This window comes from Hemicordylus capensis, chromosome 2 (genome assembly GCF_027244095.1).
Source record: "Hemicordylus capensis ecotype Gifberg chromosome 2, rHemCap1.1.pri, whole genome shotgun sequence".
Taxonomy (NCBI): Eukaryota; Metazoa; Chordata; class Lepidosauria; order Squamata; family Cordylidae; genus Hemicordylus; species Hemicordylus capensis.
The window spans coordinates 178,556,018-178,583,974 of record NC_069658.1 but is presented as its reverse complement, the minus strand read 5'-3'; the positions used below and the strand labels follow the sequence as shown (position 1 = coordinate 178,583,974).

Below are 27,957 nucleotides of genomic sequence, written 5' to 3'. Positions count from 1 at the left end.
TCTATCCAATGCATAATTTATTCCAGTGTTACAGAATTTGTAATTCTACATTCTAAAAAGATCCCAGAGCCTTTCATCACAGACTAAAATACAATAGTCCAGGTTCGGTTGGAGGAAACTAGTGACAGCCAGATGGTCTGGTGCCGAAGGAGGCCAACCCTAAGAACAAGGGCTCAGATCAGAGCATGGAGCTTTAGACCTATTAAAAGTGTATATGGAGAAATATGTCTACACCAGCAACAATGTTCTCCAAGTCTGTGCTGAGGGAGGAGGGATTAGGGATGAGAATGAAGCACGTTACAAGTGACTCATCAGGAGGGCATAAGGTTTGCCCATCAAGGCTTTCTAGCATAGGAGTAAACAGAGGGAAGGAGTGTAAAAGACGCCCTCATTTATTAAAAAGGAAAAAAAAATGGCAGCATTTCATTTGCAAATCCCTCCACATGGAGGAAAAATTCTTCCCCATTCAGAGGTCATATGTTTCCAGTGCCCCTTTATAGGCAGTGCCAATCTAATCTCAAAGGGGCACTTGGGTGAAGTTAGGGCAATGGCTCCTTCCCTTAAGGAGATGTCTTTCCCCAACAGAGGCAAATGCCAGCCCACACAGTCCTAACTACTAACCACCCCGGCTGCTGGTTAAATACAGGGGCTCAGAGCCACCAAGCAAGACGGTGGGGGCCAAAGAGAGCTTGTCTCTGGTCTGCCCTCTTATTCCTTGAGGAAGAAGTGCATCTTGTCATTGATGTTCTTGCGCTCGGGGTTGAGGCGCTTGAGGATCTGGGCCAGCACGTTGACTGTCTGCTCACTGCTCAGCCCGGTTTTCTTTGTCTGGAACTTCTTCAGCAGATCCTTGGTGGTCATGGGTTTGCGGGTCAAGTAACGGCGCACTGCATCCTCAGTCAGCTGCACATCACTGCAAGAAGGAAACACACTAAGAGACAGGTCCATGCAGCAGCTATAGCCCTATACCACAAGGACAGGAAGAGCCTGGCTCTCACACAGAGGCGTATCTAAGGAAAATAGCGCCTAGGGCAAGCATTGAAATTGCGCCCCCTGTCCAAACATCTGACACCCATCTTTCAGATAACTTTACCATAATATCAGCGGGAAAATACAAGTCTGAAGGTCACATACAAGTCACATAGCTGAACATGTGTACAGTGACTTATATTAATTTTTTTTAAAAAAATTACCTGTAGCCCCTTTGGGGGGCTTCTTAAGGCTGGGGGTCTGCAAAGGTTCCCCCTCCCCCTGCTGGCCTCTAGGGCCTCACAGGGACCATTTAAGCATGTGCGGTGGCCATTTTTTAAAATATATATATTTTAAAAAATAGCAGCTGAAAACAAAATGGCCACCACACATGCTCAAATGGCCTCTGTGAGGCCTGGTATGGCCTAGGGCCTCACAGAGGCCATTTGAGCATGTGCGGTGGCCATTTTGTTTTCGGCAGCCTTTTTTTAAAAAAAAATAATTTTAATGGCGCCCCCCTTCAAGTGGCGCCCGGTGCACGTGCCCTGCCTGCCCCACCCTAGATATGCCCCTGCTCTCACACCGGAAAGGCAGAGCCAGTATGGGCCTAGACCCCTTCTCAGTGTGAACTGTTTTGTAGGCTGACTGCAGGGTTTGAAAGTGTCAGAAGTCCTTCTACACCTTGTCAAACTCCACACCTTTAAGCTTTGTAGCAGCCCACGTCCACAACAATAATACTTAGCATTTAAATAGTACTTCAGAGCATTCAGAGTGCTTCACGGAGATTATCTCAGCAATTCTTACAACAGCCCTTTATAAACAGGCCAGTATTTATTTGTTTTATTGTTTTACACCATGCCCCTCCAGCACACTGCTGCTCAGGACAGCTTGACAAACACACAAGAACACACCAAAAATTAAAACCAACAACAGAGGCTACTATTGTTTAAACTGGGAAACAGATGACAAACTAGATTTAAAACGCTTCTCAGATGCAATTTCCAGTTAGTGCAAATGAGGGATGATTGAGATAGTGGCTTGCCTAAAGCAGCCTATTATTATTATTATTATTATTATTATTATTATTATTATTATTAATTCAATTTCTATACCACCCAAAAATGGCTCAGGGCGGTTTACACAGAGAAACAGCAAATAAATAAGATGGCTCCCTGTCCCCAAAGGGCTCACAATCTAAAAAGAAACATAAGGCAGACACCAGCAACAGTCACTGGAGGAATGCTGAGCTGGGGGTGGATAGGGCCAGTTGCTCTCCCCCTGCTAAATAAAGAGAATCACCACGTTAAAAAGGTGCCTCTTTGCCAAGTTAGCAAGGGCAAAGAGCAATCTCAGCAATTAGCAATCTCATAGGAGATAAGGTATTTAAACCAAGAGATTTCCACCACCCCCAATATCATATTCTTTGCCACTATGCTACACTAGAACAACAACAACAACAACAAATTGATTTATACAGTGTTTTTACTTGCGCAATGTATATCTGAGCAGCTCACAGAAGAGCCCAACTGACTATTTAGCCAAGCAGACATCCGCAAGGTTCACATACTTACCCACTGCTGGGTGTCGATTTGCCGGACTGTGGCTGTGGGGTAGATTTACCAGATGTTGTGGAGGCTTGGGGCCCAGCATCCATCTTCAGCCTCTTGGCTGCAGGGAGCTCACTAGATCCTGCCTGCCGTTTACCTGTTCCAGGGAAACAAACCAGCCAGCTTTAGGATTACAGCCCTAAAGTGCATTCGTCTTCCATCTGTAGTGCTCAAACCAAGCTGTTCCTTCTCTGGAGAGAGAAGCCAAGAGCTAGTCCATGAATGAATGAATGAATGAGGGTGGCTGAAGAGAGAATTAATGTCTCTCTCTCCCTGGTATACTCAGTTCTCCTAGATATGCAAATAAGTTCAGTGTCACCACAGTCAAAATTACACCCCAAATAAAAGAGCTCTCTACCCAGATGGAGTCATGCAAATGTGCTTGTTTTTGCACATACTGCTCTCTTGCCACAAATTATATTGGAATGTTTGTAGGATTTAGTTTTTTAGCATTAGTGGTATGGCACTGGGAGGAAAACAGATGGTACACAAAGAATGGGAGAGAAGCAAGACTGAAGGCCACAGAGAGGTGGTGAGGTGGGTGGGACACCTAACTCTGGAGGATTACAAAGCAGTTCTGCTCATTGAATGCTGGAACCTTCTTGCATTCACTGCTTATGTATTTTCTACAGCCAGAAGGCCTAGGAACTTACTTGGAAAAGGGGAAAAGAAGAAGAGACAGCAAGCACATATTTTTTTCAGGAAGCTGCTAGTTTCAGCATGCACATCCCAAACCAAGAGACAATCAAGGTCAGCTCCAGTCACATGTCCACATGTTACTATACCTTGCTCCAGTTTGTTGGCTGCAGCCCGCAGTGTGGAGGAGGTGCCTGCATCCACTGAAGGTGTCCCCGGGCGGCTGTTTCCTTGTGAGCTGCTAGCCGAGCCCTTCCGTTCCTTCTTGGGTGGGGTCTTCTTTTTCTGTGAAGCCAGGAAGCTTTGAACCAAACTGGGCCCTCCAGACAGTTTATAACAATTGTACAAGAGAAGGCAGGATGGGACCCATGAGATGCTGGTTGGTATTAGTCAGGAGCTGGGACTATTATTGGCAGGCGCAAGGTATGTGGCGGGGTGGGTGGGGCGATGACAGTCTCCCAGTCTACCCAAATCCTCCTTGCAGCTCCAGAAGTCCTCACTATTTATTTCATAGATGTCTATTCCACTTTTCCTATCAATCTCAGCATGATGGTGACCTTCTCAAGTTACCTTACCGGCTAGATCCACGCAAGTCCCTTTACAGAGGAGTATCTACTAAGTCAAATGACCCTCACTACAAAACAAGCCTTCCCAGTGCTGCACTGGAATGGAGATGTATTGAATTCTGCTCTGTACTCAAGCTGTCAATCAAGGAGACAGACTGCATTAAACACCATACTCTGAGATGGAGGTCTGGACCAGCTGTGAAGCAGAAGTACAACCTTGATATGGCAGATGACTAGAGCATCAGGTTGCAACTGGAAGAATACTTTGAAAAATATATTTTTTTGCATGGGGGAAAACACTCAACAGACCAAGGTAAGAGGTTATAGCTTAACCTGTTCTTTGGTGTGCTATTTTCTACTTGCAGGGAGTTTTAAACAGAAAAGCACACTAAAAAAAGGAAAGTGTTTTCCCTTTTACCTGCAGCGGTACTTTTCAGAATTTAAATACAGTCATGCCTTGCCAACTGTGAGGGTTCCTCTCCTAGAAAACCCCATGATTGGCAAATTTGCAGTTGGTGAGGCATTAAAACCAATGGGAAATGGGGTTAGTGGAATCACGATTGAGAAAATACCTAAAAATAAAGGAAAACATCCTAGAAAAATAGGCAAAAATCCCTTAAAATTGCCAAGAGTCAGCAAGAGGAGTGAGCAGACTGAATCTCTGGAAATTTTTTGATCCCCGCAAAATCACTAAAGACACTTTAAATCACAAGGAGTCAGAAGGGTCAGCAAGAGGAATGAGCAGGTTGAACCTCTGAACCTGCCAAAATCACAAAACAACCCCGCCTTCACTAAAAAAATCTTGCCAGTGGCAGATACTTGGGTTGCAGTTGGCAAGACTGGTCACAATTTCCCAGTTGTGGGTACTCAAAACTGTGATTGGGAAAACCGCGATTGGCAAGGGATGACTGTACCCCATTCTGCAGCATTTGGAGATGAGATCTGAGATGGGAACCGTAGCTGATATCCTCACAGGAGCCAAGCCCCCATGGAACCCCCACCAAACTTCATCTGGGATTACCGTCATGAAGAGTGCCGAAGAGGCTTCACTGTCAATGTCACTATCTTCAGATGTCTCGGATTCATCACTGGTATCTGAAAAACAGCCTGCAAGTCAATGTGGGTTTGCTACCTTCATGGGAGATGAGGAAAGAAACCACTTGCTGGCAACATACCTGCAAAAAAAACCGTTCAACTACCAACCACCTGGATTGGGGTAGGTCACAGCTTGTTTGCCAGGGAATTCTCCAGGCCTGCTGAAAGGCCGCTCAGTCCCCAAAGAAGACCAGACTCTCTCCAAAGTGACACAATCACAAAAATAGTGCCGTGGTGCTCACTCTTCTAATGCTACTGGGCTCGCAGCTAGTAAGGTGTGGTGCGGGTAATTCATTCCAGCAAAGCAAAGCTGAGAATGCTAGAACAGCTGAAAATCTGCACCAAGGAAAACTTAATTCTGCAACTATGCAATTTCTTCCTTTGAATGATTTATTCTGCTTTTGGTAGTCATGGGGAGAAGCTCGTTATACAAGGCACTCAAACCATACTTCTAGCAGGCACTGCCCACACAAATCAATTTTTTTAACCATATGAGCTAGAATACCAATCTTTCTTTTTTACAAAAAAAACACATTCTTAGAAAGTGGAATTCTGTGCCCGACGCTGCATTCCGCACAGCTGTAAAATCATGGCACACACTCAGCTCTACCTTTCCTGAACCCAACTCCTGCTTCCCCTTTCCAGCTTCCCCTTCTGTTCTACCCAGCTTCATAATCCCAGCCTTCTTCACCTCTCTTTTTCTTCTTGTCCTGTGGAGTGGGGACCTTCTTCTCCTCCTCTTCCTCTTCCTTCTCCTCTGCAGGCTTTTCTTCCTCACTTTCTTCACTACTTTCACTTGCTTCATCTATACCTGCAAAGCAACACAGCAATGGGATTGGAGGAATCGCATCTGGGTGGACGAGTATCTGGACCAAGGTCCTCAGGAACTTGCTCAGGACAAGAGTTGGAATAAGTAGAGTCTGTGTGTAGGGGAAAAGGTAGAGAAGAGGGAACAATCCCTACTGTGGTTTCTTCTGGTGAAGCAGTAAATATGTCTAGCAGTTTTCCTTGTCACCTTTGCCACTGTCCACTAAGAGCAAAACCCAGCAAATCAATGAGCCTGGCTGTCTCTGCTGGCAATGTTACTGCTACCTACTTGCTATGCCAGCAATTACAGGCAAGCTGACTGATATGTGTGCAATGGAAAAACAGCATGTATGTATGGCATCTATATTAAATCATTCCCCCGCCCCCAGTCCCTCTTTATAGGGAAATACAATTCAGAAGGGGACAGGGGAGAGAACATATGCACTAAGAATCTAACAAGAGAGTCCCTTTGCACCCTCACCAAGCTACAATTCCCAGCATTCTTTGGACAACCATGACACTTAGACTAGCCTAAACCAATGTATGTTTGTAATGTAGATATACCATATATGACAACAGAGGGCAAAAGCACAACAGGACCTAACTGCACTGCAAAACAAGATACCAAACCATAAACATGGAAAAATAACCATCTCCTGCAGCATACCTCACTCAGCTGGAGGTCCCAAACCAAAGAAGGGCGTTCACTTTGGCCCGCTGCCATGGTCTCCCCTCAGCAGTACTGGAGGGCCATTACAGAAAGACCCCATTGCTGAGCGTTTATGCCCCTGTGGCTCGGAACAGATCAAAACTATTGAGCATGTCCTTCTATTTTGTCTGTTCTACAGAGACATACGTGCTGCCCTCATTTTCCCATTGCTAAGTAAGTTCCCAGGATGTACGAGTCAATTCTACAGTCATTTATTGCTCTCTGACTCTAACTCTGCCATTACACAGAATGTTGCCAAGTTCTGTGCCACTGTGATTGGCATCTGGCAAAGGAGGATAGGCGGTGAGCCCCACTAATCTGACTCTCGATGACTCTGGGTCGATCTCACACTTGCCCACTCCTCCATACCCATTGTTTTATTACATTATATTGCGTTTTATTTACTGCATTTTATTGCATTCCATTGTCTTTTTATTGCTTTGTACACTATACAGTCGTCCCCCCTTTTAACTTATTACTATATTTTATTTTCTCTATTTTTTAATAACTTTAGTACCAATGTGTATTTTTAGTTAAAGTTTTAGTTTTAGCCTTTTGACGATGAATTAATATCTATTGTTTTTTTAAATCTTAAACTGCAATCATCCTGGTCACAGACCAGAGTTGGTCTAAAAAGAGCGTTAGAATGCTTGAGTCTGTTCTGCAAGGAGGAATTTTTGGAAATCAACTACTCCAAAACTAAAATCGTGAGATTTGCAAAGAAGCAACGGGTTTTTGGATGGTCCATAGGTGGTGCCAGAGTAGAGCAGGTGAAGTCTTACAGATACCTGGGGGTGGTGTTTCAGTTTAATGGCGGTACCTCTATGCACATCAGTGCCGCTAAATTGAATGCCACTCGATCTTCCATGGCAATCAGGAAATTTTTCTGGGCACAAGGTGGTGGCTATATTCCGGCAGCTAATAAAGCCTTTCAGGCTAAAGTGATACCTCAGCTGCTATATGGGATTCAGGTTAGACCGCCAAAAGACTTACAAGCTTTAGAAAAAGTACAATCGGGCTTTCTGAGATCACTATTGGGGGTACCAAAATGCGTCCCAAACTCCTTAATACGGCTGGAAACTGGGCTATGGAAATTGGAGACCAGGGCCTGGCTGCTCATTATCCTGTATTGGATTAAGACTTATCTTTACCCGGCAGGACTTCTACCTCATCTCCTTGCCGCTACCCCACAACCCCGTTGGTGTATGACAGTTGAGGAAAGACTCTGGAAGATGGGCTTCTGCCCAGCACAATTGTTAGAACAGGGCGAGTCAACGGCAAGATCCCTAGTTAAACAAAGGCTTAGGGACATAAATTTCCAGGAGGAAAGGGCCTCTGTAAATAGACCGCTACAATTCCTAAGCACCAAGAAAGACTGGGTCACAGCCTCTTATTTCTATACAATCTATTCACCAAAGCTGCGCTGGGCGTTTACAAGAGCTCGGTTGAATGCTTTATCCTCAGCGATGCTAGTAGGGAAATTTGAGAGAAAACCCTATGAGGAGAGACTACGCCTTTGCGGAGCTGCTCCCGAAACATTGTCGCATTCACTGTTACATTGTCCACTTTATACTGATGAAAGAGATTTATTTTTATCTCAGTATCTGAAAGATCTCCAAAGCCACTCAGTGGAGACAATTCTTATATGCTTATTAGAAGACAGGGACCCAACAATATCCCTGGCGGTTGCTAAATTTTGTTATACATTGACCAAACTAAGAGAAGCTAGAGCACAGCAATCGGTTACTTTCAAAGATTCCTGATTTTATATGTTTGATGACATTTTAGACTTTGTTTCCATTATTGTTTTCTCTTTTTACTGTGTATATTCTGTGTATATTGATGTTTGATCTAAGATCGTAAATAAACAACTAACTGCAATCATCCTTAATTTTAGCTTTGTTACCTGTAATTTCTAATCTGTATTAATTCTATGCTGGTCTCCAACTGTAATAAAAGATTGATTGATAACCATCAGGGCAAACGGGTAAAAGCCACCAAGACTGAGGTGGGCTCTTGACCTTGCTGCTGTTGTAACTCTAGGATTATTCATTTCCACAAGAGCAGCTTGTCTGTTGGTCGACACATACCTTTCAGGACGTCTTCCTCTTTGGTCGCCTTGGGTTTGCCCGCTGCTTCCTCTAGAGAACTGCTGTAAGGAAACAGAGAAAAGCCCCTGGTGTGAGTGGCACAACATAAAGGGGCAGCAGGGAATGTAACTGGCCACACGGGGCAGAAGTGTGCAGTAGCCGCACATGGTCAGACTGCAAGGGGATCTGCCAGGCACGGCTTGTCCCAACAGGAAAGACATTGCTTCTGCCCACTGTGGTGTCTACCTAGATCCATCAGACATGTAATCCACCTCCTGGCCTTCAAAGTCCCCATCGTCACTGTCCTCAAAGGCCTCATCATCTGATCCCTTCTTCTTCTTTTTCTTCTTCTTGTTCACAGGGGCTTTCTTTTTGGGTTTGGCTGACTTCTCACCTAAAGGATAATGTGCAATTGTTATCCAATCTTTCAAAAGGCAAAAACGGTGCAATGGCATCAGGTATCACACAAGCAAAAAGAAAACACAAAACAAATGAAACTCTTTGCCACAGGATGTCATGAAGCCATAAAGGGCTTTTAAAAACAGATTAAAGGCGCTGAGCTCAAAGGAGGTCCGTCTGCCCAGTCTCAATGACACAGGAGTCATTCCTGACCCAGGCAAGCAGAATCTGGTAATATTATAGATGTAAAAGCTGCAGGAAAGGGTCAGACTTGCTTCCACCATCACCCCCACTGTCATTTGGGAAGATCCCTCCCTGTTTCATGGCCCAAGTGTGTCACAAGCTGGTGGCAGCAAGGCGACAGCAGTGACCACAGCAGACAGATTCAACAGGGTTGAGAGTGACTCCACCATAGGGCAAGCTGATGCCTTTCAACAGGGTCCTCCAGGGGTCCAATACACAGTTATCTTCCCAAACTCCCTTCATACCATCAGCATCGCTTAGCTCGCTTTCATCTGTACTCATCTCCAGCTCGTCTTCCAGGTCGTAGATTTTTAGATCACTCCCCTTCTTTTTGCCCTTCTTCTCCTTCTCCTCCTCTTCCTCCTCGCCTTGGTCCTTCAGCCGCCGCTGCTGCATGATGCTGAAGTGGTTCAGAACTTTGTTCCGCCTGCAAAGGAGAAAGAAAGGCTGGACTGAACTGGTCTATTGGATCAGCATGATGATGCAGTTCAAGTCCTCTCTCAAGGACCATTATGGGTTCAGATTCAAGGCCTCCACTGGCAGGACTCAAGCCAGAAACAGACTGAGAACTCAGGCAGGCACCCCTGCAGCACCCAGATCTCTCTGGGCTTGCTCCTGGCTTAAGGATAACAAATAGGATTTGTGGCACTGGGGTGATGAGGGGGAATTCTCAGTCTCCTCGATTTTATTCCAAGCATCAAGAGTAGGCTCAATGGGCCTAGATTCAAAGAACTGCACTGCTGAGAGCTGGTGCACCATAGTGGCCAAGGCCCCAGTTCAACTCTCAACTCAGCCATGAGTTCAGTAGATGGCCTTGGGCAAGACACTCCCCCCAAAGTCCTCTCTAAAAGTTAAGTATTACTGGATTCATTTTGCATGCTCAAGCAGCTTTTGGACTTGTGTTTGTTGAACAGCTGTCTCTGGTGCCAAGCAGAAAGCAGTTTTTGAGATGAAAGGGAATGATGAAACATGGAAGTCTGCTGTTCAAAGGGGGGAAATGGTGGGAAAAGGTCCCACTGGACATACACATGCGCACAATAATTGTTTATTATCATTATTAGTCACCCCAGGGATACAAACACACAAGAGCAAGGTATACATTGAATTAGCAAATAAAGTAAAAGTAGCCTTTTAAATTCTAGCCTAGAGAGATCACAGTGGAGTTTAGGGAGAACTGAAATTGAGGACTCGCCACCCAAAAGGAATGCCACTAGCATACTAAGCCCAAATACATATGACTGAGTTGAAGTTATTAATTATTATTATTATTATTATTACTACATTTATATCCCGCTCTTCCTCCAAGGAGCCCAGAGCGGTGTACTACATACTTGAGTTTCTCTTTCACAACAACCCTGTGAAGTAGGTTAGGCTGAAAGAGAAGTGACTGGCCCAGAGTCACCCAGCTAGTTTCATGACGGAATGGGGATTTGAACTCGGGTCTCCCCGGTCCTAAGTCCAGCACTCTAACCACTACACCACGTTGTCTCTTTCCCATATTTGTATTCTTCCCATATTTACCCTCCACTCCATTGACTCTCCTGTGTTGAATTTCAGATTGTGAACTCCCTGGGATAGGCTTCTTTATGATTCCCTAAAGCACCAAGCACATTAAAAGTGCTTCATAAAAAACCACCACCATCGCCATCACCACCACCAAGTTTTTCCTCTTGGGAGTGAGATGACACCACATCCTGGGCACACATTTCCACTCCTCATCTTAACTAAACTGGCACTTACATGTTGGAAACATGGCACTTACGGTTGGAAAAGAGCTACTCACTCACATAGGCCAGATTGGGGAACACAATTTACATAGATTTGTGTAAGTTTGTTCCCAGCATGCACCAAGCTCTTCAAGTTATTACGATGCAGCATATCTTGGGCAGGACTTGAAGCCTCATGCACTTACCGCTCCCACTCCTCCTCAGCTTCCTCTGCAGTCAGTGTGCGGTGCTTGGCAACGGGTGTGAAGTTGTACCAGTTGTTGACAGGGAAGGCTTCAAAAGCACCATCTGGACATTGTGTGAAGATGTAATAGGATGTGTTTTCTGTCACACCACCCTTTTTCACACCCTTGAACCTGAACCAAAAGAAACAGGAGATTGCTAAGAACTGAACTCTGCCACGGAAGCTCTCAAGAATTTAAAGCAGTACCACCATAAGAGGGCTAGGTCCATAAGGCTTTAACTCCAGATCCAGAAAGGAGTCAGGTGGGGTCAAGGAGAGGCGAGAGGAGTCTAGGAATCTATACAGTTATGTTCACAAATGGAGGAATATAGCTTTTCTCACATAATTTGCAACCCACCCACCCCGGATCCTTATTTTATTTATTTATTCGATTTCTATACCACCCTTCCAAAAATGGCTTATTTTTACACAGATAGATAGATAGATAGATAGATAGATAGATAGATAGATAGATAGATAGATAAGACGACTCCCTGTCCCCAAAGGGCTCACAAACCAAAAAGAAACATAAGATAGACACCAGCAACAGTCACTGGAGGTACTATGCTGGGGGTGGATAGGGCAAGTTACTCTCCCCCTGCTAAATAAAAGAGAATCACCGCGTTAAACGGTGCCTCTTTGCCAAGTTAGCAGGGGTTAGACTTAGACTTTTAGCTTCCATTTTCAAAAAACATGAGAATAAGAAAGAAAGAAAGCTATTTATTTGTTAACAGTTCTTTGGTTAAAACCTCCGGTTCTCATGACTGCTGAAATATTAACACACACACAAGTTCTGGGTGTAGGATCCACTTAGATCTCTGCCAAAAATTATTTTTTAATTCCAAATCCTGCAATCACTTCCAAGTTCAGAGCCAGAACAATTTACTGATGGGGCCCATTTTAACTAGTGAGGGCAAATTTTATGTAGAAGGGTTGAAAGGTGATGGTAGTGGTTTTGTAATACTATTTTGGTTCTGGTAAGTTCCTGTAACAGGAAATGACATATTCCAGATGGCCTTTCTTGCTAACAACAAGTGGTTGTAGGTTACATTACAGTTCCTTCAGGATCTTCAGGTGGCTTCTGTTTTGAGGTTTTGGTGATATGCAAACATCTGTGTTTAACGCATGACTCAATCAATCAAGTTCAATAAATTCAATAAAGCTATTAAACAGCTTAACATTCTTTAAACACCAATAAATTAGGAAAATATATAGGAGTTTGCACTCACATTCCAATTATGGAATTTGAGCTTTGTGTTTGCAAAATGTGGGATTTTTAACAACAGTTTTCTAGACCTCTTCACAAAGCTGGAGAAGTACACACACACCCCGCCGCCCTTTCCCCAAAGAGAGCATAGTCATGATGGGTCCCATTTCAGAACTGAGCCGCCCTCATCTGGCAAGTACACCAGCCCCCACTCACTTGCGCCCAGCTTTGCCGTTGACTTTCAGGATCCAAGGTTGGTCTTCAGGTTTGAACTCCTTTAAAACGATGCCATATTTCTTGCGCCGTGCCTCCTCACGCAGCTTGCGGTTGAATTCGCTGCCCGCTCCAGACTCTGGCATCTCTTCTTCCTGGTAGATCTTCTTATTGCTGAGATCTCGTTCCATCTTTGCCTAGAAAAGGGCAGGAAAAAGTGTGCCAAGGAGATCACATCGTCTGTGATCTTTCTCCCCCACACTTCTAATAGCAAGCAGCCCCACTGCCAGTTAAGGGCCTACTTGCACAAAGTATAGAAACGAAGGGCCCTACCTGGTGCCAGGTAGCAAAGTTGACCTTGTCAGCAGCATTGAAAGCCATAATGTTATATTTTTTGGACATGTTTCTGTAGAGAGAAGCAGAAGAAAAAAGCTAAATCAGGGCCAAGTTCCCCAGAATGGAGCAAAGTGGGAACATATCACACCTTGGGAAAGAAATGTCCCTCTGACCAGAAGTAAGAACCCAGGTCCCCTACAGAGAGGGATGATGTATGGCGGTAGTTCAGCATTACTGACGGCTAGCAGCTTTAACCAGCATATCTTAATGGGTATATGCCATAAGCCAGGAATACCCAAAAAAGAATGAAGTGGAATCATATAGGATCAGTATGCAGTGGCGCTCTTATCCCTGGACTTTGGGGAGTCCAGGGCCTCCACACCCTCGGGGGGCCCCCCAAATCCTCTTTAGTCTCTCCTGGGTGGTGTGGTCGCTGCTGACCCACACGGCACCGGGCGGCCAAGTGCGATTGTGACCTGTGCCGGGTGTTTTAGAGACAGCGGGGAGTGGGGAAAAGAAATATGTGGGATGGGAATATGTTAAGTTATGTGTTGAAATGTTTCTGCTCATGCTTATTTGCATAAATATACATTTTATATTCTTACGTGTTAAAAAATTATATGTGTGTATTTGTGTGTAGGGGGACGGTGCTTAACTTGCAGTGGGGGGGGGGGGCTAAGGTCTTTAGGTCCAGGCTCCAAAATTACCTATACGCACCTCTGAGTATAGGAGACCATGTGGACTAGTGATCCAGAACATGTTATGGAATTTTTTTCCTCTTGAAACAAGTTCCCTGAAATTTAGGATTCCACAGTTTGATTTCCAGTATTAATTTTTTTTAATCCCCTCTAAGTTTCTTACTTTCATGGACACACATTAAGATCTAAAATGTTTGAGGTCCAGAGTGGTCAAGCAGACAGAGTGAAGTTTTTGATCCAGGAAGACTGCGCTGCTGCTTCCATTATTAACACTGCAGGTTTGGTGACTGCCAATGCAAAATCTCTGCTGTTGGGAGAAAAGCGTCTCTCTCGCTGGCTGCTGCAGGACCCTTTCCCTCCATCATTCCCCTCCAAGTACCCTGTGGGATCTGCCTTGCAGTTTAAGAGCCACTGGTTTAAGCAATGATCTTGGCTCAAGGGACTGGCTCTCAAGGCATTAGCATGCCTCAACTACTAAATGCCTTGTGGAACATGGGGGCTAATATTGAAAGATGTTCGCTGGCCAAGAAACTTGAGCAGCAACACTTTTGCCGGTGTTCCATAGCCTAATGTCTAGTTGATCTTACATTATGGCCAACTGGCTTAGGGCAGGAAAAACTCGCAAGGAAGCACAACTAAAGTAAAAATGACAAAAAGAGAGCCATACTTACTTGGGAACGCGGACCACATATTCAGTAACTGTTTGGCTGCTAGTCCCCTAAAAAAGAAGAAGAAGAAGATAGGAATCATGTAGGTAGATGTGGGAGCGCAGAGGAAACTGGCCAGGCTGTTCCACAATCCACACACAACAGCAAGGATGATTCAAGGGCATTAGAAGGAAATCAGTTTAGCAGGAAATACATATTTATTTTAACCAACATGATCCTGCAGGATATGAAGGATTGCTTTGTTGCACATAAACTACAGACACCAGTGAGAACAAGCTGAAAAAGAGCAAAGAAGAATTAATGCAACATCATAAATGACTGTACAAGGCAATGTCATCTCAATGGCTGCCCCCTCACCACCACCATGCAGGGTGATCTGGGAAATGAGGACTCATGGGTGCAGTTGCTAGGGAGACATACGCTTCAATCACTTTCAGAATAGGAGCATGGGATACAGGGAGGTGGAATGCGCTCTACTTTCTAAGAATGTTCCAGCTTGGACACACATGAACACCAGGTCCCTGCCACTATAATGGAAAAAGGGCTAGATGCAATTGGTGGGGGGCAGCTAAAAATGGGGCCTTGTTGTGTGTTGTCACCACACCTGTTAGATGAAACCTGGCACTGAGCCAGGACTCAAGAACATAAATTGCTAAAGCAGGCATGAGATACAGGGTAATGCAGTTCCGACTGCCTGGTGCACATAACAGAATATGCATTTTGGGCTACTTTGGGCACACTGAGGGAGCGGGGGGAATGAACAAGAAGGGTTGCCAGGGTCAGTTAAGAGCAGCAGAAACATTGGCTAGGTTGGTCAGGGGGCCTGAACTTGGGGCAGTATGAAATACTGTTCGATGTTAGGTTACATGTTTATTCCATTATTTGGGAAATGAAAAACAGCAATAGGGGCACACAGAACTGACACAAGAGGAGAACTAAAACTAGACAGGCCAATACAATTCAGAGGGCTGTTTGCCTGAACCCCAGCATAATGAGAACTCACCAAAGAAGCCATTTCTGGATATGCTGTGTAGATGACCAGCTAAGCCTCTGTAAAAGCACCAGTCTGGGTAAAGAAAAAGATGAAATCATCATTTCCACACAGAGGAATCAGCACTGGGAATGAAATTCGATGAGGTATTGGGACTCCAGGGAGAGTGGGAAGAAGAGGGAAGAGTAACAACGTCAAGGGGATAAGAGAAGCAAGAAGCCCCGCCTGAGATTACCACTTTTATCCAAAAGGGGAAAAAGTGCAAAGTACCTTTTCTCCCAGAAGAGTTTTAAATGGGCAACGTGCTTTTGTCCGGTGCAGAATCCCTTTCTTTTTCTGACAGGAAGCAGTTCTAAAAAGCAATGGAAAGGCAGAGCACCTTTAAGCATGTGTAAAAAGCTCCTCTTAAGGCTGCCACCTTTTCTCAAAAAGACACTCACACCACAAATGTATCTTATAGGAAGTGGGAAAATAATAAGAAAACCACTTTTCCAGGTGTTACATCCTCTGGCTCTGTCAGTTGAACAAAATCAAATCCTGGCAGGGTGGCAATCCTGGCCCCAATCTGTGGTCTTTCGATAGATATGCAGGGCAGCCAGCCTACACTATGCTGACCTTGGTGCCATCCCCTCTCTATTACTAATTTTATTATTATTATTATTATTATTATTATTATTATTATTATTATTATTATTATTTTACATGTATATCTCGCTCTTCCTGCAAGGAGCCCAGAGCAGTGTACATGGTTATGTTTACCCTCACAACAACCCTGTGAGGTAGGTTAGGTGGAGAGATACGTGGCTTGCCCAGAGTGACCCAGTGAGTTTCATGGCTAACCTGTACTAGAAGGGAGGTAGGGACGAGTTGGGAGCCAGGACGCCTGGGTCCTCGCTCAGAATGATGGTGGTGGTGATGATGATGGGGAGGACAATCCAGTCTGCCTGGATCTAGTCTGCCATCGGAGATTGGGGAGCGTAACAAGGTGGGGGTGAATAGCTAGGCGGCCTGGGACCCCTGCTACGACTGGGCTGGGGGAAGGAGCACGGGAGGATAAGGTGCCCGGGCAGCTGGGTGCATTCGGGAGAAGGGGCGAGATGGAAGCCCGGGCACTTAGATCCAGCGACAGGACTTGCAGGGGTAGGAGGAAGGCAGTAAAGTATCTGGGTGTTTTTTCCCTTTCATCCTCACCTAGGCAGCCCAAGTCTCTGCTTTTTCCACCACCCCGCGCGCGCACGCGCGTCAACACCCGGCGGCAGCAAAGCGGATACAGTATTTATGGGTCTCTAATAATACTTCCGTTTCCCGCTTGCTGTTGTCTTCCATGTGCGGGTGCAATGGTCGTGGCTCCAGTTTTGTTGCAGGCTTTCCAATAACATTGCCCGACTTCCCAAAATGAAAAAGAAGCTAAACCGTTTCTTTTGGCAGGACTCCGAAATGGTAAGTGGCTGGCAGAAATGCCACAGATGGAGATGTAAGGGTGAGAAAAACTTCAGCTGGTGGATTTATAAATCGCTCTCACACCTATAGTTAGGCACAGGAATGTAACGTTGCGGCTCACATCTGATGCTGCTTTTTGAAAACGTGCTTGACATAAAAGAGAAGCCCTAAACATTTGCTGTAACACTCTTAGACGCGCCAATTTGCCTGCACTGGGGGAAAATGGGCTCCCACCTCATAAAAGACTCAAATTAAAAGTTAATGTTCAGTATTCTGCTACTACTTCAAAGCACGAAAGGGAGTTTGTAACCCTCCCCGTTTCGTTTTTAGTTCTGTTTTTTACGTTGATTCCGAATCCCTTGTACTCGCCTTTCATATTAAAGTTTCTAATGGGAACCGGTTGTGTGGAGCTACATGTTGCTTTTTTGTTAGACTGTATCTCTTTAGCTGCGACAGACTCCACCTGTTGACAGAGCATGAGCGGAAACTCCAGCTCCTCTTGCCGGAAGTGGGTGGCCTTGCGAGGTTCTACGGAAACTGTGCGCCCTTCTTTTTCTGGCCTGAAGGGTGGCTTCCCTGTTGAGTGGCGAGAAAATATAGTCTCGTTTTAGTGTTAAATTATTGTCATTATGAAATGTCGTAATACTTTTGCACTGGGAGAATGCAGGCTAAATAGACTATTCCAGCTAATAACAGAATATTGTTAATTTGGGGTTTATTGGCAGCATATCGGAGAGAAGCGCTTCAATGTCTTGTGTTATTCGCTTAAGATGTTAGTGTATACGGGGTTTTATCACAACAACCATGTGAGGTAGGCTAGGCTGAGAGAATGACTGGGTCAGGGTTAGCGTCATGGTTTCAACAGCCTATACCATTCTGACTTTCAGTTGAGCATTTATAAACGGCTTGGGCGATATCTGTACCTATCTGGTTGAAAGGGCTGAACAGTGCAATTCTGTTACCTAAATGTTACACTGCATGTAAAGGTAAAGGTGCAGTACAAGTAAAGTGTGCCATCGAGTCGGTGTCAACTCCTGGTGACGACAGAGCCCTGTGGTTGTCTCTGGTAGAACACAGGAGAGGTTTGCTGCTGCCATCGTAAATATATCTTTTGGTCTGAAAGTTCCAGGTTTGCCAGCAATTAGATCTCATAATGGGAGCATCTAATTAATTTTACTGATCTCTACCTCATGCTCCAAAACAAATGTGTCCTATATTTGTCTGGCATGGAGATACCATGCTTATGAAAACCTCTCTGTGCATCTGCACAGTACTGCATATGCTTATTGTGCAGTCTATAGTTGTGAACCTCACAGCTAGCAGGCAATCGCAGGTCCAAAGGAGACCATATGTACTCTTTGTGATCAATTTTGGATGCCGCCATGGGGATGTCCTGCAAGAAAAGCTGTCTTTTCCCCCAAGGACACTTTGCGCACATACAGCAAATCCAAATTTTCAGTGCACCAAACTGGTTTGACCATATGAGCTGACTCTTATAGAAGCACTGACCTAGGAAGAAAGGCATGGGGGTTACACAGTCCCCTAAACAGGCACCCCGCAACAACAATAACCAGGATTAAAGTCTGTAAATGAGAAGTGGCAACAGCCAAAGTGTTGCTCCCATAAGACTTGAGATCACCTCCATACTTACCCTGAAAGTCTTTGTGTTGCCAAGGATTAGCATGTATCAGGATCTAGCCTTCAGCAGCCTCCTCCTTACCTCTGAGGGAGTTACAAAGTGAAGGAGAGAGATGCTTCATTCTCCACTGCTTGCGAACATAGATGGTTCCAATTGATATATTTTCTTCAACTCCAAATTGAAATGAACGGAATGCCAGTTTCTTGATTCTGGCTCCCTATCCCTTCCTTCCCCTCCATTGTCTGTTGTCTTTAGTAAGAACACAACAGCTGTTCCACTACAAATCTGCCTGTCCCAGCCTTGGCTGCCCCGGGCTAGAAAGTCCATGACATCAGATATCTGTGACATCAGAAAGACAACTAAGGGGGAGGCACATGTCAACCAAACTGAAATGGCCAGATTAGTTTTGTACAGGAGTTTGAAGGTTACCAGACTGGTAACCTGGGATCCCTTGGGTTGAGCCCTCGGGATGGGGATTTGCCAGGGCAGCCTTCCAAAAACCACCAAGCCCTTGAAGCGTGAACTGAAAGGTAATTTGTTACATTTCTTTCTATATTATGCACGTGATGGACTTTTGAAATAATGTAACAGCATGCATTCTGGTTAGCAGGCTGAGGTTGTTTTTTTTTGTTCATTTCTGGGAGAGAAAAAGGCCACCTGTTTGAAACTCTGCACCTTCACCAGGAAGTTCTTCACAAGCCTCCTTAGATTCGGCACAAGAATTCTGGTTCATCTCCATGGTGAGGCTTGCACAGGAGAGTGTCCTGGTAGATTGGGTATCCTGGCTGCATGTCTCTCATTCTGCCACCCTTAATGGAACCAGGGTTTAGGATACTGTGAGCAACAACAAAAGTCCTGATTATTAGAAAATTCTGCCTGTATTTGACTGACAGCGAAACGTTTTGATGCTGAGTGCAACAACAATAACAACTAGCAAGACTACCATGTAGGTGTTGTGACTGGAATAAATATTTGCTGGCTTATTCAGCAGAAAATACAGCCAGTTTACAAACCAGACAGGCAAACATTCCAGGTGCTACAATGGCTCTGGAGAAGGTCTCGTGTTTATGCACTGCTGTTCACTAACCATAATAGTGCTTTTGCACAGACCCCATTTGTTTCAAGTGAGGACTGCAAAGGAGAACTTACTGAGAAGTTGTGCCTCATGTTGAGGAGGCAGTTGCCATTTGGATTTTCAGCCTAATATGTCTTGGGATGGTCCTGCACAATTTAGCCCTTAAACAGCAGCCCAGGGAACAAAACTTTGGGAAACCAAATAGCTATCTAATCAGGAGGAGAAAGTGGAACCAGAACCGGCAGACTAACAGCAGCTGAGGCTTTAGTTGCCCCTGCAAGACTTTCACCTTTGCACATCTTCCTCTAGAGCAGGGATGTTCTTCGGTAAACTAGAGAGCCACTGTATGGAAGAACTAGCATGCAAGAGCCCATGTAAAGAATACAATGTCTATGACCTCTGGAGTTCACAGTGTGGCTGGCAGGAGTGGTGGTGGTAATAGTAGTAATAATAGTAGCAGGCTCCTCTCACTGACACGGACTTTCTTTCTGATCTTCAGTTGAGATAGGGAATGTATGCATTCCCTGGCATGGTGCCCAAGTCTCTCATTTCTGTGGCTGAGATAGAGCCATCCTTACTGCCACTGGCTGAATTGGCTCAAGGTGTTAAGAAGTGCCATTGTTTTACAGAGGGGTGAGAAGTGAACTGACCACATTAGGGCAGAGAAGGTTTGTGTGAAAACTGGAAGTCTGCACACAGAGAGCTGGCATGTCTTAGTGCAAGACAATTGTGTTGTAAAAGGCTAGGCTAGAAGACTAGAGGGTTCAGTGGTGTGGCACATACATCAAGTGAAGATGCTTTTGTTTCAGCCAGTCTTCTGAGGTTGTGTTTTTTATTGGCTATGCTGAAGTTTTAATAGATGAATGCTTTCATGTTTGCATGTTGTTAATGTGGTTTTAAAATAGTTGTTGTATGTCTCTTTGAACACCACCCCTGCCTGAGACTTTGTAGAGTATACCATGCTGGGCTAGACAGACCAACAGATTGACACTGTATAAGGCAACTTCTTATACTCGTGGCCAGAGCAGGAGTATAAGGGGGCTTGGAGGAAAATCCTCCAGAGAGGGCTCATGGCTTAGCAACAGAGCATGTGTTTGCATGCAGGAAATCCCAGACACAATCCTCAGCACCTCCAGTTAAAAGAATCCCAGGTAGCAGGGCTGCTAGGAAATCTCTCTCTCTGCCTGAGACCTTAGAAAGTTGCTGTCCTCTGAAGCCAGCAGTCCTGTCTTGACTATAAAGTAAAGTGTGCTATCGAGTCAGTGTCGACTCCTGGTGACCACAGAGCCATGTGGTTTTCTTGGTAGAATACAGGAGGGATTTACCATTGCCTCCTCCCATGCAGTAGGAGATGATGCCTTTCAGCATCTTCCTAGATCGCTGCTGCCCGATATAGGTGTTTCCCATAGTCTGGGAAACATACCAGCAGGGATTCGAACTGGCAAACTCTGGCTTGGTAGTCAAGCCATTTCACTGCTGCGCCATTAGGTGGCTGTAGGGCAGCTTTATGCCTTCCTATACATGGAGGAAGTTTGACCTCTGTTTACAAAGATAGCAGCAACAGTCACTGGAGGTGCTGTGCTGGGGGTGGATAGGGCCAGTTACTCTCCCCCTGGTAAATAAAGAGAATCACCGTGTTAAAAGGTGCCTCTTTGCCAAGTTAGCAGGGATATTAGACAGCAAAGATCTACAACAATTAATTGATCATACCTTGCTTGAGAATATCTTTGTGGCTACCATCAGATAACTCACTTATGGCCAAGACAAATAAATTCACTTGACAAAAGAATAGTAGGATAGACAGAGAACTGGCTTGACTCTTCATGGTCAGCACTGATAGTTCAGTTGGTACCTGAGGTGGAAAATCTAGATGGTACCCTTTCTTAAGTATTAGCATGGAGACTTTCAGGACAAGCTCAACTGAAAGTGAATTGTGCTCCCCTCCTGTGCAGCTCCTGCTGAACCTCCATGGGACTTATGTAGAACTTTCTGGGGAATTGCACCCCCTGATGGGTCTGATTGTCTCCTACTTTGCTGTCCTGAGTGGCCCCCAATATCTACAGCCTGAAGGTCAGCTCGCCTCACCTCATGGTAGGGCTGCCTGCCTCTGTGACCCCATTCTGGAATCTTTCCATTCTGGTTTCTGTTAGTGGCCTGCACCTTCTCATATGCCTCTCTTTCTTTTGCTTCAGATAAGCTGCAGGCCCCCATCATCATCTTTATGGTAGGAGGCCCAGGTTGTGGCAAGGGAGTGCAATGTGCCCGGCTGGCTGACAAATACAATTTCTACCATGTGGCTATTGGAGATCTGCTGAGGGAGGAAGCCAGCAGAGCTACCAGCAAGGGCAAAGTCATTAAGGATATCATGCTGAAAGGGGCTCTGGTGCCCACGGTAAGAAGCCTCCACGTTTTCTCCCTGCAGGATCCCATGAGATTTTTTTAAAAAAATCAAAAAAACACCCTGTATATTGCATTTCAGATAATTATGTACAATGCCTTCCTTCTTTTAAAGGATTAAAGGAAGACTTTATACAGATTAATTGCAATAAATCACATTGAAATAATTTTAAAACTGAATATGCTTGAACTGATATTCTGTGGAGGCAGATGTCAGGGGGCCCTTGGCTTTTGGGTTCCCTCAAATCCTAGTGGGTGTTTATCTGGGCAGAAGGGCCATGGCCCAGAATGCTTTGTGGTAGTTGTGCTGATGAGCACCATGGTTATTTTCTGTTTGTTCTTTAACAATGCAGTGCACCTGCCCTGCTGGATATATTGCACTGTTGTTTTAAAAAAGGTGCCCACCAGCACAACTGCCATGAAGCCCTCTGAACTGCTGCTAGTAAGACCCCATAAGCATTTGGGAGAGGCTTACCTGGGTGGCAGCAGTCTAGAGCAAACTGTGGCCCTCCTACAGATGTTGGCCTACAACTCCCATCATCCCTGGCTGTGACTGGGGATGATGGGAGTTGTAGGCCAACAACAGCTGAAGGGCCGCAGTTGGGACACCCCTTGGTTAGAGTGTTTTGTGGCAGCTGTGCTGGCAGATGCCATCTTTTAAAAACAACAATGCAACATCTCAACAGGCACATTAAAAAATAAAAATGCACCTGCCAGCACAACCACTGCAAATTGCTCCAGGTTGCTGCCACTCCAACCAAATAAGCGCCAACTAGGGTTTTCCCCCCATGCCGTCTCCATCTGTTAATGGGAGCTTTTCTCAGAGGCCTCTGCATCATCCCAATCTACCATCTGATTGGAAATCTCATTAATTCCAGATTTTAAAAAGTCAGTCTTCCATTGAAGAAAAGAATGGATCCTGTAGCTGAATGGATACTTGCCACTGAATTTCAAAAACCAGCATTTGGAAATGTGGATTTTGGATTAAATAGACTTTTGGAGGCTGTTCTCACCACCAGCCTGGGGCAGCCCAGCTGGGGTTAGGCTGGTCATGAGCAGCAGAGGGACCCTCATGGATCCCTCCACTTCCCACCTGCCTAACCCTCTTAAGGAACATGACTCTTAGCTGAGGCTAAGGATGCGCTTCTACCCTTACCCCGGCTACCGGGTATCGTGTGTTTCCTCAGGCTGAGTTCAGCCTGAGGAGAGACAGAGACAGATGCATAGAGTGCCCATCTGATGGAGGAATCCCCAGTGTAGCGCATGTGTAGAATTTTGCATTATGGGATATCTGGAGGCCGGAACAACAAGTTCTGGCCCCAGATCCCTCCATCCTGCTCCGTGTCATGCAGAGCTGCAGAGAGAAGGGCTGCCCATGTCGGCGTGCGGGAGGCATGCCAACAACGGACAGTTTGGTCATCTGTGGGGAAGGTAGATTAAGAGCAGCCTTCACCCGGCACCCTCCCAGCACACTCCTGGCCATCGTGAGAATTGCCTCTCAGTCTCATCCAGCAGGCTCTCCTCAGGATCTTCTATGACTCTAAAATGGGATTAGATAAATCTATGGAGGAGAAAAGGTCTATGAGTGGCTACTAGCTATGATGGCTAAATGGAATTTCTCTGTTCAGAGATCGTATGCTACTGAATTCCAGTTACTGGGGGGCAAGCAGAGGGGGAAGGTGGTTGCTTTCACACTCTGCTTGTGCCACTGAGAAACAGGATACTGGACTAGATGGATGTTTCTTCTAATCCTGGAGGGCTCTCTTATAATGTTCTAAACATGTCCAACTTTCAAAAAGTTGTATTTGAATTCTGATAGTTTTGTAAAAATTGACATTAGTGCAATAGTTAATCTAATGCAGACTCTGGGGTCAGCTCCTGCTTTTAATGCTCCTCTGCCTACAGCAAAAGAGCACAGCTCAGTCATGCTTTTGGCTGGTGTGCCAAGTGCCAGAAACAATGATGGGGGTTGATGTGGAGAGTATTGGAAAGGACATGAGCCTTGTACTCTTAAAGGGGAGCCCCCATTGCCTAGACACAATGGCAGTAGGCCTCTCTGACAATGAGTGCATATATTTTGCTCATTTCCATGATCTTAAACCACCCTCCCTGCTGGTGCTGGTTTCCTGAGCAAGGGAAGGTGAATCATGCTGGATCCAAGGCTCTGGCCAACTCCCTGAACTTGCAAGGGTTGATGCTGCTCAAGTGCTTATGGGTACTGCTGGTGGATGGTTTGACTGTACAGCCCTTCACATACAGGCTCTTGCACAGATACAGTTTAACCAGCATTGGTGACATACTGCTCCTGTTGAATGGTTCTTTCTAGGACTCAGACCTAGGAGGCACCTTAGAAGGCTCAAATTCCTGGCAGGAATGTGGCCAGAGATCCAGACCCTGCAAGGAAAGAGAGCAGGTGGATCCGATAGTATTAAGAAGGGTGGTCTTTTAACCTCTTTCTGGTTGTAATTGGGCTTTTTGAGGATTGGGGTGCCTGTCTCTCCAGGGCTACATCTTGGATTTGCTGACTGACAATATGCTAAAATCCGAACGTGTCAAGGGATATTTTATTGAAGGCTTCCCCCGGGAAATTAACCAGGCCAGGATGTTCGAGGAAGTCGTAAGTACATTCCCTGGGTGGGAGGTGAAAGGGGCAGGCAGGCAGGCTTGGGCTTTGCCGATCTGAAAACAGTAATCCTCCATAGGAGTGGGACAGAGGAGGATGTACCAGTGGGCAGCATCTAATGAGCCACAGGTGAGATGCAGAAGAACTACTTGCCAAGAGCTTACTGGCAATTGGATGTATACAGAGTACTTCGATTCTGTTTCTAGCTCTGGGAGAGGCCTAGGGTCCCAAATATATATATATAAAAATATATATATATATTTAGCGCATTTTTATACTGCCCCAACCCAAGGTCTCAGGGCAAATATGTCAGAATACTGTATTTCTTGAATAGAAGATGGCTCTGAATTTAAGACCTCCTTCAAAAGTAGAGGTTAAATTCCATTTACTTGAAAGGTTCAGGAATCTGAATTTTAGACAATATCCTGATTTCTAATATTAAAAAACCTAGTCTTGGATTCAGGTAAATACTGTAGGCAGCTAGCTGGGATGCAAGAATCTTGAGTTCATAACTGCTTTGTCAGTCAGATTTCAAGTTAGATGCTGATTAGGAAGCAAGGGTGTGACAGTCATTGACCCCTACTCAGAAGGTGCCATGGGAATCAAGTGTAGCCCAAGAAGTGTGGGCCTATTAGCAGGAGGATTTGATTAAGCCTAGTTATTTGGAAATCCCACACCCCATTAGTGTTGTGAGAGGCGTTCTCTTTCTGCCACTATGAGGTCAGAGGAGGAACTGCGTCCCAGTAGGGAAATGCCAGCTTATTGAATTAACGTGTCATGTTCTAGAATGCCACGATCTGATTTTGTTCTGCCCACAGAAGTTTTGACTAACATGTTATGTTAATTATTTGGGTGAGTGGTGAATGGACAGGACTAGGACTGCAGCTAGCCCTGGTGGCCTCTGCTGCTCGGCTTGTATCAGAAGCAGAGCATGAGCTAAGAGGCTGTCTCAGGAGCCCAAGTTTGGAGGTGAGCAACTGTTGAACTCCCAATCCCCTGTTGCTCTGCTACATGATACCACCTAGCTTCCTCTCCATTCCTGATATATAGGCTAGTGTTCTAAATACTAAAGATTTTGCATTATCCTCCCTAAATCCTAGCTGTTGGTGGTCATTGGCTTAGATGGATTTAAAAGAAATTAATGGAGGAGCTGTCTCTCCACGTGGAGAGACAGTACACCTCTGAACCCTTGCAATCAGGATGTTGGACTTCAATGGAAGGCTTGCATTATGTCACCTAAGGTGCACCATTATTTTATGCATTGAAACCCTGGCTCTAGCCTCCTCCATTCCTCTCCGGAAGAGCTTTGCAGATCTAGCAAGACCCCAGCAAGCATAAGGCAACCAACAGTCTGGTTATGCTTTTCACGGCACAGGTGGGGCGTCCACCCAACATCGTGATAGTGTTTGACTGCTCTACAGAGACTATGATTCAACGACTGCTGATCCGAAGCCAGATGGGTGAGAGAGTCGATGACCATGAAAGAATCATCCGACAGCGGCTAGAGACCCACTATACGCTGTGTGAGCCTGTCTTCACCTACTACCTACAGAAGAGCTTACTTCGGAATGTAGGTCTCTGAGCATCTGGCTGGGCCCCATTCCCCCAGAACTAGGCAGGGAAATCTGGGCTACCTTGCACCATGACAGCTAAGCTGAAATTAGTTGCTGCTCTAGCCTGGAAGCCAATGCAGTCCTTTCAGAATGAGCCTATCCCTCTCCTCCCCATAAACAGGGTAAGCTACAAGCTTGTGTCCACGGAGAAAAGGTAGTGGCCCAGGACAGCATTACTCTGCATGGCAAGCTCTCTGTCAGAATGGCTCTTAACCATTCATGATTTGCTGCACAGTATGTGAGCCTTTGCCTTTCACTTCTATGGGAAAACTAACCAGTTGTACTGAGGACACCCTGTTGGTGGCGACACCTCACCTACTCCCACACCTGCCAGACACTGGGCAGCCTTCCTTTCAGTGACGAAGACCCTGAGTGAGAGGTTGTGATGATGTAGTGCTGAACTTTTGCTATATACTGATCCTACTCTTGCCTTCCCCATCCTGACAGGCCTTCAACAGGTTTATTTCCCTGATCTACTCTTCTTTGTGATCCTCCTCTTTGCAGTAATTTCAGATTTGAGTAAACAAATTGCCTCATCTTCCCCTCAACCATCTTTAAAAAAAAAATCCTGCATTATTTAATTTATTTATTTATTGGATTTATATACCACCTAATGAAACTAGTTAGTAGTAGGTTCAGGGCAGATAAGACACCCCCCCCCACACACACACAGGCACTGCTCAGTGTTTCTGTATTCACAGATGTGTTAACAGAGTAGTTGGCTGTGAAAGGGAGGTTTGATGGACTGGTATGTAGAAGCTTGTTAAGAGTTCTTTATTTTGATTTTGCATTTACAGATCCTGGCTGAAGAGCCCCCAGAAGTAGTCTTTTGCAAGTGCTGCAGTGTCATTGATGATGTCTTGAAGGCAGCTGCCTCACAGGCCTCAACTAACAATCCTACTTAATTCTACATAAAATAAAGGTTTATGTTGCTGGTCCCTTATTGTGCCCTCCTTAGGAAGCCTTAAAAACCAGAGCCTCCAGACTGGTTCACCAACACATGTACAGCACTTAATGGCTTGCAGCGGAATGTGTGAACCGACTAACAATGATGTATTCTCAGTTACTGAGTGGTGGCACACATGCATGTGTGAACTAGCCTTTAATGAGCACAGCCCAAAAGATACAGCCAACAGAGTGCCTAAACCACTTGGCTAGAAACCACCTCAGTGGATCATAGGGTCCTTTTTATGAACAGAGAACATGGTCCAAAAATTCAACTACACTAGTAGTTCCTGCTATTTCTTCAGTACTGGTTGGTGTTGTGACTCTCTCCCTTTACCTTTCAACTCAGTGGAACATACGACTCGTATTAGCAGTTCTTTTCTACGAGTCATTCATATTTAAGCTTCTCCAGTAATCCTTTAGTGACTTTCTTCCAAGGAGGCATAGTTGAGCTCCAGGATTGGAAGTTTAGCAACAGTTACCAGGCAGCCCTGGGAATTTGAGCTGCACCTGAAACATATGCAGGCCTATTACTGGATCAGCTAGGCACAGTCTTACTTTTAACTTTTGAGGGAAAGTATGCTTATGGAGCAAGGGTGCCCACTTTACAGCTTTTTATGGCACCTCTTCACTTATCCGCCATCACAGTTGAATTCAGTAGCAACTAATGCCCATCTGAACAAGGTCTCTCTTATAATCAAGAAAAGTTGTGTGTGTATAGGGGAGGGGAAAGTGTAGCAGTTTTGAGAGAACAGGACCCATCAGCACAGGAGCCACTTGTCATAAGGAGCCCAAACAAGGCACAGCAGTCTCCACTTGCCAGCAGCTCTGTTTACTCCTCTCCCCCAACCCATCCCCATGTTGAGAGCCTAGCTGTATGCAGGCTGGCCAACAGGTAGAGCTGTGTGTGACCAGCTTGTGCAGCAATACTTGATGAGCTGTATGTACTACCTGCTAGCCTGCAGGTAGCACAGCTCTCAATGCTGGGGTAGGGTAGGATGGGAGTGACAAGAGCAAACAGAGCTGCTGCAAGGAGAAGCA

At 45.4% G+C, this 27,957-nt stretch overlaps 2 protein-coding genes across 13 annotated transcripts; one reads left to right on the top strand and one right to left on the bottom strand.

Moving 5' to 3' along the window:
- On the bottom strand, positions 1-16,497 carry GTF2F1 (general transcription factor IIF subunit 1). Its single transcript, XM_053298602.1, has 15 exons — positions 16,376-16,497; positions 15,455-15,536; positions 15,197-15,259; positions 14,197-14,243; positions 12,825-12,897; positions 12,495-12,688; positions 11,034-11,204; positions 9,367-9,548; positions 8,726-8,873; positions 8,480-8,541; positions 5,565-5,684; positions 4,800-4,873; positions 3,362-3,497; positions 2,541-2,673; positions 1-913 (listed from the first exon to the last, which is right to left on the bottom strand). Exons 3-15 carry the CDS (start codon positions 15,206-15,208, stop codon positions 709-711), a joined length of 1,557 nt encoding a protein of 518 aa, XP_053154577.1. The 5' UTR covers positions 15,209-15,259; positions 15,455-15,536; positions 16,376-16,497; the 3' UTR covers positions 1-708.
- LOC128345925 (adenylate kinase isoenzyme 1-like) lies at positions 16,489-26,909 on the top strand. 12 transcript variants are annotated; one of them, XM_053298610.1, is made up of 7 exons: positions 17,209-17,435; positions 18,874-19,003; positions 21,291-21,429; positions 21,531-21,730; positions 24,239-24,352; positions 25,734-25,928; positions 26,769-26,909. In XM_053298610.1, the coding sequence occupies exons 2-7, from the start codon at positions 19,001-19,003 to the stop codon at positions 26,874-26,876; spliced, it is 759 nt and encodes a 252-aa protein (XP_053154585.1). In that variant the 5' UTR covers positions 17,209-17,435; positions 18,874-19,000; the 3' UTR covers positions 26,877-26,909. The 12 variants fall into 12 exon arrangements, with proteins under 12 accessions (XP_053154592.1, XP_053154582.1, XP_053154591.1 ...); XM_053298607.1 differs by lacking the exons at positions 17,209-17,435; positions 18,874-19,003 and adding an exon at positions 16,505-16,624 and having other exon boundaries at positions 21,291-21,408; XM_053298616.1 differs by lacking the exons at positions 17,209-17,435; positions 18,874-19,003 and adding an exon at positions 16,505-16,624 and having other exon boundaries at positions 25,734-25,881.
- The last annotated feature ends 1,048 nt before the right edge of the window (positions 26,910-27,957 follow it).

Bases quoted from the DNA above. Each gene is read 5' to 3' on its own strand.
- GTF2F1 (XM_053298602.1), bottom strand. The intron at 4,874-5,564 runs GTGAAGAAGGCT...GCTGTTTTTCAG, and splicing joins GGACAAGAAGAAAAAGAGAG to ATACCAGTGATGAATCCGAG. The intron at 914-2,540 runs GTAAGTATGTGA...TCCTTCTTGCAG, and splicing joins AAATCGACACCCAGCAGTGG to TGATGTGCAGCTGACTGAGG.
- LOC128345925 (XM_053298606.1), top strand. From the start codon at position 16,580: ATGAAAAAGAAGCTAAACCGTTTCTTTTGGCAGGACTCCGAAATG. The intron at 21,430-21,530 runs GTAGGGCTGCCT...CTTTTGCTTCAG, and splicing joins TCAGCTCGCCTCACCTCATG to ATAAGCTGCAGGCCCCCATC. The intron at 24,353-25,733 runs GTAAGTACATTC...TTCACGGCACAG, and splicing joins CCAGGATGTTCGAGGAAGTC to GTGGGGCGTCCACCCAACAT.